We start from the raw sequence: 13,486 nt of genomic DNA, 5'->3' as shown, positions 1-13,486 counted from the left end.
TGTACATGTCTTTATCTAGACCACTATAAATGCCCTTTGCCTCCCAGCTCTTTCCTCTATTTCCCTTGATTTTCCTCCTGGAGACATAATCTTGCTCAGCAACTCTTTTCTAGTCCGCTACTCTTGTAACATCCTTCCACTCTGCACAGATTCATGAATATTTTGAATATTCTCCCAGGACAAAGATTCATCAGAGCCATCAACAGCATATATACTTTAAATCTGCTTTTAAAGCTCTCAGCATGCTGAAGGCAGACATGTAGGTTGAAGATTCAGTAATTTGGGCCCTTTAGTTGCTTACTTTCCAGTGCAATGTGAAGCTGAAAGTTCAATCTCATCTTTCAAATAGCCATTAGCTATTGAAATCTACCCTGGGTTGAAAGTTGACATAGCATAGGGGTAGAAAAGCAATACCTTACAGGCCAAATCTGGCCTACGCCCTGTTTCTCTGTATTCAGGAGCTTGTGAATGTTAAACTGGCTGGAAAATGAAATCAAAAGAAATGTAATACTCTCTAATACCTGAAAATTATATGCCATTAAAACTTTAGTGGCTCTCGTTTTATTGAAGCTCGGAGATGCTCATTTATTTATCTGTGGTCTGTGGCTGTGTTTGTGCTGCAATGGCAGCGTTGAGTTGCTGCAACAGAGACAGTAAGCGTCTGCAAAGTAAAAAGTGTTGGTTCTCTGGCCCTTCCCTCTGGCCCTCAGTATTTAATCACATGTAACCTTGGATGGAGAGGAGCACCAGCCACCACCACGGGTGATTATTGTTGAAATGGTTGTGTCACCCATCCTTCAAGGACAAGGGCAAAATATAAATTCTCAGTAAAATCATGGGATAACTAGTGATTCTTTTGCTGCTCTAGTTGATGTTTTGATTTTACAAAACAGCAACATGGGTCACAAATGATTATTTATTGGTACCAGAAACAAAAGTGTGTTCCTGGTTATTATTCTCATAACTAGCATTAAAAGAAATGTTCATACAGCTTCCTCACATCTAAGATCTCAGTTGGCCCTTCTCCCGGTTATTCCTTCAACTTTTGTTCTGCCTTGAATGTGATTCAGAGTGTGCTGGTTGACTGCAGACCTGGAGAGATCTCAATTTTCCCTGTAAACAACTCCGTATGACCAGGAAAATAAATGGCAATGTAAAAATCAAGCTGTTATGTAAGAACTAAGATCAACTACTCAAACAAGGTTCTCAATGAGATTTTTGTTGGTTTAAAAGTGAATAACCATATTTGATTTGCAGAAACATGGGAATCAGATAGAGGGAGGGGTGCAATGAAGACAGGAAAGGAGAGGAGAGTGAAAAGAAAGGGTGGAGAGAATGAGAAGGTGGGGGGGGGGGGGGGGTTGAGAGAAACCAAAACAAGAAAGGACACTGTAAGACTGACCTTCTTATCCCTGGTAGAATACACTGGAAAGCATATCAAATACCCCTGGTATTTATGCTACTTAGCAATGGACTTTCTATAAACAACCTCTTGAGACCTTTGAATAAAATAGCAATTTATTCGCTCAGACTTCCATTTGTGTGTGTGTTGCTTGTAAATGATGTGTGCTCTATTTAAAAAACAAACAAACAAACAAACAAAAACCAAAAACATTTTACTGTGTTTTAGGTGAAAGTTTCCGCTGCAAATTGCTTTCTCATTGAACAATTCATATTCAAGTTGTTCTGTGCCTTTGATTTTTGTCTCTGCAATGTGTCAGCACGCTTCCCATTTCTACCCTGCCTTCCCTTCTCCTCCCTCTACTTTCTCTGCCCCTCCTGGCTTCTGTCTTTGCTTTTTGGCAAATACTGCCCAGGTAGTCTCCCGGGTGGTCTCATTTGCCTAAAGAGCACATTCCTCTGGGGTGTTTTTGTCTGTTTCACAGAGCAATCAATCAGTTGACGGAAGATGACTTCAGAGAGGGCTTCCGTGAGAATTCAAATGGTCTCCCGATTTCCTCCAGTCTGCATCAGCCCACTAATCTAGTCTTTTTGACTTGGGTTTGTTTTGTTTGTACATTTTTATCTCATCTCACAGGGATTTTCCACTGTGCTCCTCCTCAGGGTAGTCAATAGCAGTAACCAGGCATGTCTAGTTCTTCTGGCCTTACGTTAGAGGAGGCTGTGGTTCCTGTGGGCTCTTTGGCTCCAGTGACTTTCTTGTGTAATTTCCATGATTTTCTAGGACAGGGCCACGTCGTCTGCACATGGAGATGCTTTTCCCAATTTAGAGGCCCCTTATTTTCCTTTCTTGCTGTTTGGCTCAGTCCGGGACTTTCAGGATAACAGTGAACAAAAGGGGCTGTAATGGGTATCTTGTGCTTGTTCCTGCCTCATCCGAGTCGCCTTCAGTCTTCCTTCAGTGAGAGTAATGTTGACTGTTGGTTCCGACGGTGCAGCGCTATCTTAACAGAAACCGTGTTGGATTTTATCAAATATCTTTTCTGCATTTATTCAGTTGATCATGTGATTCTTTTCCTTTTATTTATTTATGTTGTGAATTACATTGATTGCTTTTCTAGTTTGAATTGCCTGTGCATCCTTGATATGAATCTCACCTGATCGTGATATATTTTTAAAATATGATTTTATATTCTTTTGGAGAGAAGGTTTCTGTCTATATTCATGAGAGATAAAAATATGTAGTTTTTTTTATTTTATGGTATCTTTGCTTCGGACTTGATATCAGTGTTATTCTGGCTTCATAGAATAAATTAAGGTATACGCCTTCATTTTTTAATATTACGGAATACTTTGAATAGAATATGTGTCAAATCTTCTCTGAATGGGACCCTGGAGACACAGTGGTTACACTTCGGGCTGTGATCCACAAGGCCAGCTGTTTGAAACCACCAGCCCGTTCTGAGGGAAAAACACAGGACTGTCTGCTTCCATAAACAGTTCAGTCTCAGAGAGTCACGGGGGCAGGGCTATCCTGGGCCATACGACTCAGCATCAAATTGATGGCAATCAGTTTGTTTGTTTTCTTCTCTGAATATTTGTTAGAACCCTCCAGTAAAATCATCTAGGCCATAACATTTTTTTGTCATTATTGGTATTTTTTCTGACACCATAAATGTATTCTTTTGTTAAAGATCTATATATGTAAGTATTCTACATGTATTTGTTAGTTTAGATAGTGTGTTTCTAGACGTATGTCCATTTCTTTTGTTTTCAAATTTGTTACAATATAGTTTTTCATAATATTTTGCTATGATCCTCTTTTATATCTCTTGGTTTGATTTGTTTTTCCCTTGAGTCCTTTCCCATTTTGGTCATTTGAGTCATCTCATTTTTCCCTTTGTCGGTCAACCAGTGGTTCATCTGGTTAATCCACACAAAGACGCGATTTCCAGTTTTGTTGCTTCTTTAAATTGCTTCTCTTTCCCATGTCATTTATTTCTGCTCAGATTTGTGTTTTTCCAGAGCAGGAGTTGACTCTGATGATGCATTCACACTGTGTCTGGAACGGCCTCTCCCTCCCAAATGGGGTCAGAGCGCAAGCACAGAGGCCTCAAAAAACAAACACATTGGCACAGGCCAGACCAGAGCTGCCCCAAGGGGTTTCTGTGATTATAAATCTTTCCAGGAGTAGAAAGCCTCAACTTTCTCCCTATAAGCAGAGGGTGGTTTTGAACTGCTGACCTGACTGTTATCAATCCAAATGTAATCCACTATGCCACCAAGCAGGTCTCCTGTTAGCACAGATTTTAGAATCTACAATACATGGCAAAATGGTTTATGGCAAATGAGAAGATGGCTAAAAGGACCATTGTATGCAATCTCAATATTCTTCCTGAGAACAGGTTCATGTCCTGATCACCCTTGTTTCAATCCATGATTCCTACCCAGTGTCTCTGCCTCGCTTTTTGAATGTTTCATGAAATGGGCTTCCTATGCCCCTATGTGTGCCACTATCTTGCTGGAAAATTCCAACTTATATTTCTCCTCATCACTTTTTTTGTTCAATTTCTTCCAAACAGTTTCCAATTTCATTCTTTACTCTTTTATTTAATGTTCAACCTTCCAGGATTGTCATCTGTATTGGTTTCAATAGGTGTCTTAGATCTTTGCCAGTGGAGACAGCAGGTGTCTGCCTGAATCACTATCTTGGGCTTCCTCAGTAATGTGTTCTTAAAAGTCTGCTTGCCTTCGAAGTGCTCTTATCTACATGAGTCTACTTTGCGATTGCATATTAAACTGGTTGATGTAAAGCATTATAAACCACAAAATATACAAATTTAGGTTAAGTCTGAACAATCTTTAGATCCCATCAGAATGTTGTCAAACATGACATTTCTATTTCTGCTATCTAAGGTCCTAAGAAAAACAGTGACCGTTGATCTATTCTGATGTTTTAGTCTACTTCATTAGACAATTAGCAAAAAATTGTCTAAGAAGGATTTTGTTTTTGTATTTTTCACTGAAGATTCTATTTCTGGGAAGGCCTCATAGTTATAAATCACTTACCTGATAGATATGGAATAAAAGCTTATCATATGTGACTAGTTTTATGTCATGAATTTTAGCGGATTCAGAAAATTATTAGACATGATACTTGCCCTCCAGGAGTGTGTAGTTCATAGTAAAGGCAAAGCTCTCTCACATGATATATATATATGTATATATATATATATATCTTCATTTTCCTCATATGAAAGTTTAAGTGCAAGTATAGAAAGAGCTCAGAGAAGTCATAAATCATTTTGAGCAAAGAGGAGAATTATACTTGTCACGAAAGAAGTATAAGAATTTGATAATCAGAGAGTAAAGGAAGATGTGGGAAAGGCTAGTGAATAGAATAGATGGAATGAAAGCCAAAAGCCACGTTGCAACTAAGTCATTGTTGACCAGTGGAAGAAGACTGAGTGAAAAATCTTTATTGCCAGAGCTAGCTTAAGGCCAGGCCATAGAAGCTATTAAAAAGAGGGCAGATACGTAATGACTGTGCCAACAGATTACAGGGAATATTGCACTAGGTTCTGGTGATGCAGGCCATGAAATGACGAGGACATAACAATGTCTCCGTCACCTTAGTGGAGGGAGGGAAAAGGGTGAATCTGATGAGTATGTTAGAAAGGAAGAGTCCACGTAAAGGAAGGCGATCAAATTACTTTTCCTAGAGTACTAATGTAGACGAAATTTTTATTTCCTGGAATACTTGCTATAGTTAAAAGAGGATCTAATTTGAAAGCATGGAAATAGCAGATTTTGATGCAGAGTTTTAAAAGGTTGAGGAATATCTCATTGAAAACAGCCAATCTCTAAATCCAATGTCTTTTAGATACTTGTAAATAGCTCCATTCACCTAAGTGACTGAAGGTGTAGATTTAAACACTGTCCATTTGGAATTGATAACTATCTAGTTTATGTTCCCAGTGAGGAAAAAGGAGGAAGAACAAGTAAGCAAAAATACATTGGCAGTGCTTACTAAGCGAGAGAGAAAGAAGTGGTATTTATTATGGGAAAATAAGTTAAAATATAATAGAACCTAAGGAAATAAAATTTTTCACTAAGTGCATGTCAAGAGGGATACACACAAACTTTCCCGATGAGCTCATCGAACTTGACGGCTTAGGAGCAGAGTTGGAGTTTGAGAAACCCATTGTTAGCATTCCACAAACATAGGTTCAATGTCAGTGTTGTATCAAAATTAAACTGCTTAGACTTGCCTCGTATACTATTCAACTTCTATTTTTATAATTAAAATTAATTTTTAAATCCCTTATGGTGTAATTTTAGAGGTACCCCGGTGGTGTAATGCTTCGAGTACCCAAGTGGTAATTGAAAGATCGATGGTTTAAATCCCCCAGCAGTTCCACAGGAGAAAGCTGTGTCCGTCTGCTTCTGTCACAAGATTTACGGCCTTGTGGAACATATGGGGAAGCTCGAGTCTGTTTGAAGGGGTTGCTGAGAGTTGGCATCAACTCTATGGCAATGTTGGCTTTATGGTGATTTTTATTTGTTTCTTTCTTTTTGTTTTGTTTGTTTGTTTAACTCTCTCTGTCTAGGAATTTATCTTATTTTGCTACACAAAGTAGCCCATCTGCTGTCATTTTGAACCTGTGGGAAGCTCGTCATCAGCACGATGGTGATCTTGACTCCCTGGCCTGTGCCCTTGAAGAGATTGGGAGGACACACACGAAACTCTCAAACCTTACGGAAGCCCAGCTTGATGCAGCCGACTTCAACTACAGCCGGCAGAATGGACTCTAGTCCACGTTCTCTCCTGAGACAAAATGAAGACCAGCTTGTGGACATTGCTTGGATAGAGAAAGAGAAAGGCAGCTTTCTGTCCGGGGGCTCTGGGGAAATCAGCCTTCCTTTCCAATCAGGGAGAATTCCTGATTGTAGACATTGAATTTTAATAGGTATGATAGGGAAAATTACAAGCTCCTTTAGATAACTGGTTTCCCTGTCCCCTCTGAGTCCACACTTGGGTTAACACTTAAACTCCTCAGATTGGAGTTGCAAGAAAAAAAGTGAGGGACGCAGCTTGATAAAAGTAGCTATGGGAAAAGATTGGCTGTAACGAGGCTGGGGAGGCACACCTTGAATAGTGCATGTTTTGAAAACAGGTTTTTAAGGATGTGCCCCAAAGAACTAGCTGATTCTGATACCAGATTAGAATGTCAGAGTTTTCTCCTGGCATCTGTGGCGCTGGGGATCATTGTACAGCACTTTCAGAAATGGAGTTGGGTGGCCAACCCATTTGTATGAACTTAACAGCATCAAGGTTCAAACGAGGGCATTTTGAACTTAGAATCAGAGTACTTTACACCAGCACCAGTGCCGTGTCTATCCTAGCCACTTAATGAAGATGCGATTGAGAGGTAAAAATAGACCAATAACAAGGTCTTGAAGCATACCCCACCTTCATTTTCTCCAAGACAAATCCATCCATGTTGTTTGTTTCCCTCCCCTTTCTTACCTAGGACAGCAGAAAGAAAGGGTTTCCAGGAGTATATTGAGACCTTTAACTATGGGAATAGCCTTCTCCTGACTCAACAACGCAGTCCCATCTCTACTCCCAGCTAACTTGCTCAGACAGCAGGGAGTGTGATTAGAGCACAGTTTATTACACACACTTGAGAGACAAGAGATGTCGTATAACGTCTAAGGATACATAAACTGTAGATGTCACAGGCCTCAAATTTGAAGTCACCTATTGATTCTGTTTTCATGTTATAATGGCATGAGAGATTTTGCTGTACCTTTAAATCCAGGTTCCTGAACTTTTCTAGCTTTTTGGTACTAGGTCATCACAGAATCTCTCAGTAGGGCTCTATATCATTTGTTTGCCTCTTGAGAAGCAAGTCTTTGCTCTCAATTGTATCCACTTACCTACGAATACTGAGGAACACCTCTACCACACTGCTCCAGAACGAGAGGGAGTTTCCCATCACCAAGTGTGTTCTCTGTACAGAATCGCTGACGTATGGCTCTTACATTATGATTTTTTTCCCATTTTAATATGTGGCAGGGGTATTAGGGAAAGTTGTAATCCACAGATAATTCATGACTTTTATCTTAACCCTTTAATCCATGTTTAATCCTGTTAAATCATTTTGACAAGCTGTTTTGGTAGCCTGAACATAAACACATCTGCTCCTGCTCATCTTCTGATGGACATTTTAATTAATTGTCCACACTCAGGACAATCAATGTCAAGGACCTAGGTTAATCAAAGGCAGCTAATTAGCTACTTAGAGGTTGACTATATTAGAACAAAGTAAAAATGGGCAGGGAGCTGATGAAGCAGAGAGTATTAAGCTATGGAGACATGATCAATGCTTTGAAATAATGCTTTTATCCATCTTGTGTGAAACGAATGCTGTAAGCATTCACATGAAGAAGACATAAAGAAAGGTTGATTCTATGATGCCAGCCATAAGGTGTTGAAGAACTCTTGAATGTGTTGGCCATTATTTCTACTAATGAGTGGTATGTATCATCCCTTGTATTAGATAGATGGCTTTACCACATGAAATTCAAAAGCATCTTGCTTTTCTCAGGAACCAAAGGCTTAATGCATACAACAAAGAAATCCTCTTATAACTTTCAAGCATATTTTCAAAATACCATTTCTAGGTCAGGAGAACACCCTTTGGCTAATGTACTGAACTTGTTAACATTTTTATTCTTTCTTGGAGACAGTAGAGAGAAAATATCAGAGTGTATATTGCATAACATTCCTGATACAAATTCTGATATATACACACACATATATTTCTGAACCCTAAAAATGCACCTCAGTGAAAAAGGAAATAATATATTTCACCCCTAGTTTCAGCCCAAGATGGAACTACATCTCTTTGGATCCTGCTTTATAGTTCACTCTTGTTTCGGTTAGGATTATACAAAGGATTTATGAATATCACAAAAAAATTATATGATCATTGTATGTCAAGATTGTGAAGTATTTTCCCAAAGATAACCCATGTTTTTGAGACTGAAGACCAAGATGGGAAGAGTGGAGGGGTACAGGTCAGTCAAACAGAGCTCAGAATTGAGTTGCTGGTCCATAACCATGACCTACGCTTTTGTTCTACTGTGATATTTACTTCTTACAAACACTGCCATCCTAAAACAGATTTAATCGTTTGAATGCATACTTTGAATACTTTATTATCCTAGTGGAAAGGGAAGCAAAATATTAAAAATGGCCTTTTTGAACTGGGTGGGTCACTTAGTTTTGTTTTATTTCAAAATAACATAGCTCACCTACATGTCAAATCTTTCAAATCTCAAAGGCACTTAAGTCTAATAGTCATGCTTTAAATATGACAAAAATTATGCCATCCAAATGATGAACTTCAAAGCTTCACCAGTCTGCAGCATCGTAAAGTTAATGTACAGGTTTTACAACTTAGCGTGTGCAGTCTTAACTAGTTTACATTAAAATTCTTTAAGTCAAAAGGAAATTCACTGTACAGATTTAAATACAAACTTCATTTATTGGTACAGGAAGTCTCATAAAACTCAGATGTGCTCTCACAAAAATTTCATTATCCTTTTTGTAAGAGACGAAAAGGGATCGACATAATTCTCTTTAAACCAGGAAGGGGGGCGTCTCTCATTTTTTATTTTCTATCTCCAACTGCAGCTGTTATCTTTTTGCTCTAGCCCCTGTAGAGGGTTTTCTTTCCACCAGCTTTGAGAGGAAATGTTATGTCAGATGACTAAAACAGGGTTCTCTTTGGATGAAAGGTTCTGGATTTATTGAGACAATTTCCCCTGATAAGAATTCTCAACATCGGGATTTATAAGCAAAGGTAGACTACTAAAATGGTATAATTGGTTTTAGATAGCATCCTGCCCTTTCTAACCTCCAGGCAAATTTAACTGTGAATTTCAAAATGTTATAAAACCTTTCTGTGTGCTTTTGCTTTCCCTGCTAGCCACTTCTCTTCAATCTCTCGGTCACTCTTCCCTGTAAATGTGTTGACTACCGTAGCTTTCCGATGTGTTGACAGGTAAAGCTGTCTCCGAGGCCTTTATTCCAGCTCATTGAAGGTCAGAGGAACGGGCAAGGAGCTGAAAATGTGCCTCTGGCCCATTGTGTGGCCATTTTAATTATTTTTCCTCATAAAGCATTGCCAAGTTCTGACTCCTTAGCAATTCCCATGTACTGGACTAGAGGTGACATCCACAGCAAATGGGAGAACCGATTGTCGTCCTAAAGATAGTGACGCAATTTTATTAGCCTTTTGGTGTTTGTTCCACAGCACTGTATTTGAACACTGATGCTTTAGCCAAAAGCTGAATGGCCACTGTTTCCGCAGTTTCCACTGTTTTGTCTGCATAGAATTTTCCTGAACTACAAGCAGAAATGTATTTTGTCCAATGTCACAAAAGTGAAAATGTTACTAATCTTAGACGTGTTGCATATTTTGTGTTTTCACTTCTCAAACTCTTTCAGAAGCTGCAGTTACCAAGCTGTTTGGCTGCATTGACAGCATGTGGTGTTTTTACAAACGCAATTCTAGGAGGGCCAGCGTCTGCCATGGACTTCCCTTCCCCGCTCCAGGGGCGTCAAGACATCGGAAATGGCAATCTGTATGCTGTGCTTTCCAGGAAGGCCAGTGGGATGGACGTCAGACCTGGCTCGTTAGTCACTAGTGTGTAGTACTGTGATCTGAAGTAGGAACCCTCACTCACGTAGAATAATCGTGGTTTTTGAAGCAGCTACTCATTGCTTTTTCCTTTTGCTCTGAAGATCATGGAATTGGAATGTCCTCATGAGGTGGGCCCAAGAGAGTAACATTAAACTTCATGTCTTAAAACTCACCCTCCACCGGAACCCAAAGATATAAAAGGCAGTGCTTCAACAGAGATTCATGTTGAAACCTGAGTTTAACATGGCCTCCCCCTTGCCCCCATCCTTAATATTGAATGCTACCATAGGGAAACCATTTTTTCCCCCCCAAAGAGTCACAGCTTTGGATTATTAAAAAATTTCGCTAAATGTGGGTATCTAATTCATTGCATGAATGATAATTGTATCAATACTCTTCAAGAGACACGATCCAAGTGAAATGGCCCCATGTTTCAATTTTTGCTAAGCCCCCAAACATTTCACTTAGTTCAAGCATTATTTATATATAAATTTCCAAATTTGACAAATTACAAAATTCCTTTAAAATGCTATCTATATGGTGGGTAAACATTTATTTCTGTTAAAATCGTGATGAAAAGGAGTAATGCTATTTCAGGGGAGTTTATAAATTGAACATCAATCATGCCTTATGACCTCAGTACTGAAGCATAGATATTACAATCAGAAGCAGATCTAATCATTTGAATACCCATCCATTCATAAGTTCAGGTGCTGCTGAAGGGGGTTGCCCTTAATCAGAAGGGCAGCTGTGCTTCTTCCGAGGGGAGCTACACATTTCCCATCAGAAGTGCTCCCCTCTGCTCGTCCGAGGTTATGTAAGCCACTCCCATTCCAAACTTCTTGGTAAGAAGGTGGGAAAACGTTCCGTCTGTGGACATTTTCTATTCAGGAAAACACTTTTCTTCTTCTTAAAATTGGAATAAAGTCTCCTACTTAAAATTTCCTGTTCTCCATAATTCTATCTGATTGGTACATGCAATTCAGGAAAAGCTCAACCTCACACGATTGCAAGCATAAGCATTTAGAGACAACTGGCGGGTTTTCCTGACCTATACACAAACAATATGAGTAATCGTTTACCTCCATGTCTGCATGAAAGAATTTAAAACAGATTTCATTTTGTTCTTTTTAATTTTCGAAGGTGGGTGGTGGGGGGGGGCGGTTCTTTCACGTGATTCATGTCTCAAACCCATCCCACCCTCAACTCTCATTGGAGGTGTTCAGCGCCGAACAGGAGCAGAGCTGGACACCTAATTTGACATGAAGCTGCAGGAGCAAGCCAGCCAGAGGGGGGCGTTGGAAGAAAGCATGGCCTTGGCTTCATACCACCCTTTTTGTGCCTTGTATTATCAATGTAAATTTTGAATGTTGTACAGTAAATACTTGGATGGACTTCTGAGAAAAGGCTGCACTGGCTTCTTTTTCAACATCTGTACATATCTATAAATTGCTATACATATATATTTGGTAATGCCAAACAGCTGTGTTATATTGTATTGAACAAAATGGACAGTTTGGATGTTTTATGTAGAGTTTGCCAAAAAAAAAAAAATGGATGGTTACAGACTTTTCAAGATAAATGTACAGACGTAAATTACTGCATATCACTTATTTATGAATAAAGAGTCTTTTATTGACATTTTAGGATATTCCGTGGGTGGAACTTTGAAATTCCGGTGAAGATCCCCTCAACATTCCTCCAGCCACAGTCTAGCAGGAGCTAGAATGTTCTTCACAAGAACAATTTCAACACGTGTTAACATATTGAGAATTATTTCTCACTTTTGCTTCAGGACTGAGATAGTCTGAGACTCCTGGAAGCAAAGGTGGAATGACCTCTTAACACACACACACACACACACACACACACACACACACACACACAGTCTTTTCTTGGGATATGGTTGTATTTACCCTGAAGTGATCTTGCCCATTACATTCCTGTCTCACCATTCACTTTATTCCTCAAAATGCTCGGGCTTTTTCAATCGCTGAAAGAGCCCCCAAATTCGATCACTACGTAGCTCTACTAAGAACCAGTTTAAGCATTCATATCTACTCAAAGATGACTCCTCGTGTATTTTCATGAGTTGGTAATACTTTAAAATGTCACAAATTTATTTAAACCAGTATTTTGCAAGTTGATTTGGTTTGGTTTTATAAAATATTGTTTCTACAGAATGGAAATTTTATTCAGATTCAATTTGGAAAGCTAAAAAACGGAAAGGGAATGTAGTTTTCTAGTTTTCTTTTTTAAAAGCCAACAAGCCCTTTAAGCTACAAGCGTGCTTGATGAGTTCCTAAGCATGTTGGACTGGTAGAAAAAGATACAAAATGCACACACTGGCTGGGATTGCAGTGTCCAACAGTCCTGCCCTTCGACGAACTTAAAGCGGATTACGATGCATTTACATTTGGGTCAGCGTTAGTTCAAAGTCACCTCAAACAAAGTAAATAAGTTATAATTAGGCACAGCCAACTCAAAAGTTTCAGAGCTATTTAAATAGTTAAAGCAAATTGAGTTAACCAGAACAGATTTTAACCAGAACTGTTACGACTCGAGTAAAGATTCTGATATAACTAGTCACTGGCGAAGACCAAACTGTTTGAATTTGTAATAGATTGCTCAAAACAGTCTTTTCAAAAAAACCTTGGTTAAGAAAAAAGTTTTATTTAGCTAAACTCTAACTCTGAATAGATTGTGTTACATTGTCTAATTTATACTTTATAAAGAAGCCAAAATTTGTCTGTTTTATCAAGCTTATTCTGTTAGGGATATTTTTCATTTATTCAGAAAACATTTATTTAGAATGAACTATTTGATAACAGTCTGGGATTCAAGTCTTGACTACCATTTAAAACTTCATAACAAGCAAGTGGCTTAGCATTTTCTCTTCAACTCTAACTCCTGGGTGGCAGTGATAGAATGTCCGGTTCTATCCAAACTGAAGATTCAGAGAAAACAAAATGCCCCTAAAGCTCGTGGTAAGCAATCAATGCACATTCACTTTTATTTTATTTTAGAGTAGTTAACAGAATGAGTTTAGGGGCCAGACAGGCATGGGTAGTACACTGAGTCAGCTGTCCTCCAGTTACATGATCTTGGCAAAGAAACTCGTCATCTTAAAAGGGGTAATCCTATCATGCTCAGTGTGACAATGCATATGCACATCTCAGTTTGTCTATGGCTAGTTCTGATTCTAAGCCGAGATGGTCTAGATCGTGTATTGTATAAACATGGGGACATGGCAATAGGGCTAGCTGCTCAACATTACTTTCTTTCTAATACCTGCAATAAACATGTCTCACTATCCCTGAAATAAGAGAACTGAAATATATTTTCACCTATAAAATTTAATAATACAA

General features: G+C 38.9%; 1 protein-coding gene across 1 annotated transcript in view; it reads left to right on the top strand.

The window, feature by feature from the left end:
* The window catches only part of UNC5D (unc-5 netrin receptor D), a 345,871-nt gene extending 334,112 nt beyond the window's left edge, over positions 1-11,759 (top strand). Inside the window, exon 17 of the mRNA XM_004696203.4 lies at positions 6,012-11,759. Coding sequence (XP_004696260.2) covers positions 6,012-6,216 — 205 coding nt within the window. The 3' untranslated portion in view covers positions 6,217-11,759. The remainder of the gene's footprint in view (positions 1-6,011) is intronic.
* Positions 11,760-13,486: the final 1,727 nt, after the last annotated feature.

This window comes from Echinops telfairi, unplaced genomic scaffold (genome assembly GCF_000313985.2).
Source record: "Echinops telfairi isolate 266 unplaced genomic scaffold, ASM31398v2 ScPeMD7_9;HRSCAF=40, whole genome shotgun sequence".
Lineage (NCBI taxonomy): Eukaryota > Metazoa > Chordata > Mammalia > Afrosoricida > Tenrecidae > Echinops > Echinops telfairi.
This window is presented reverse-complemented; position numbering and strand designations above follow the sequence as displayed.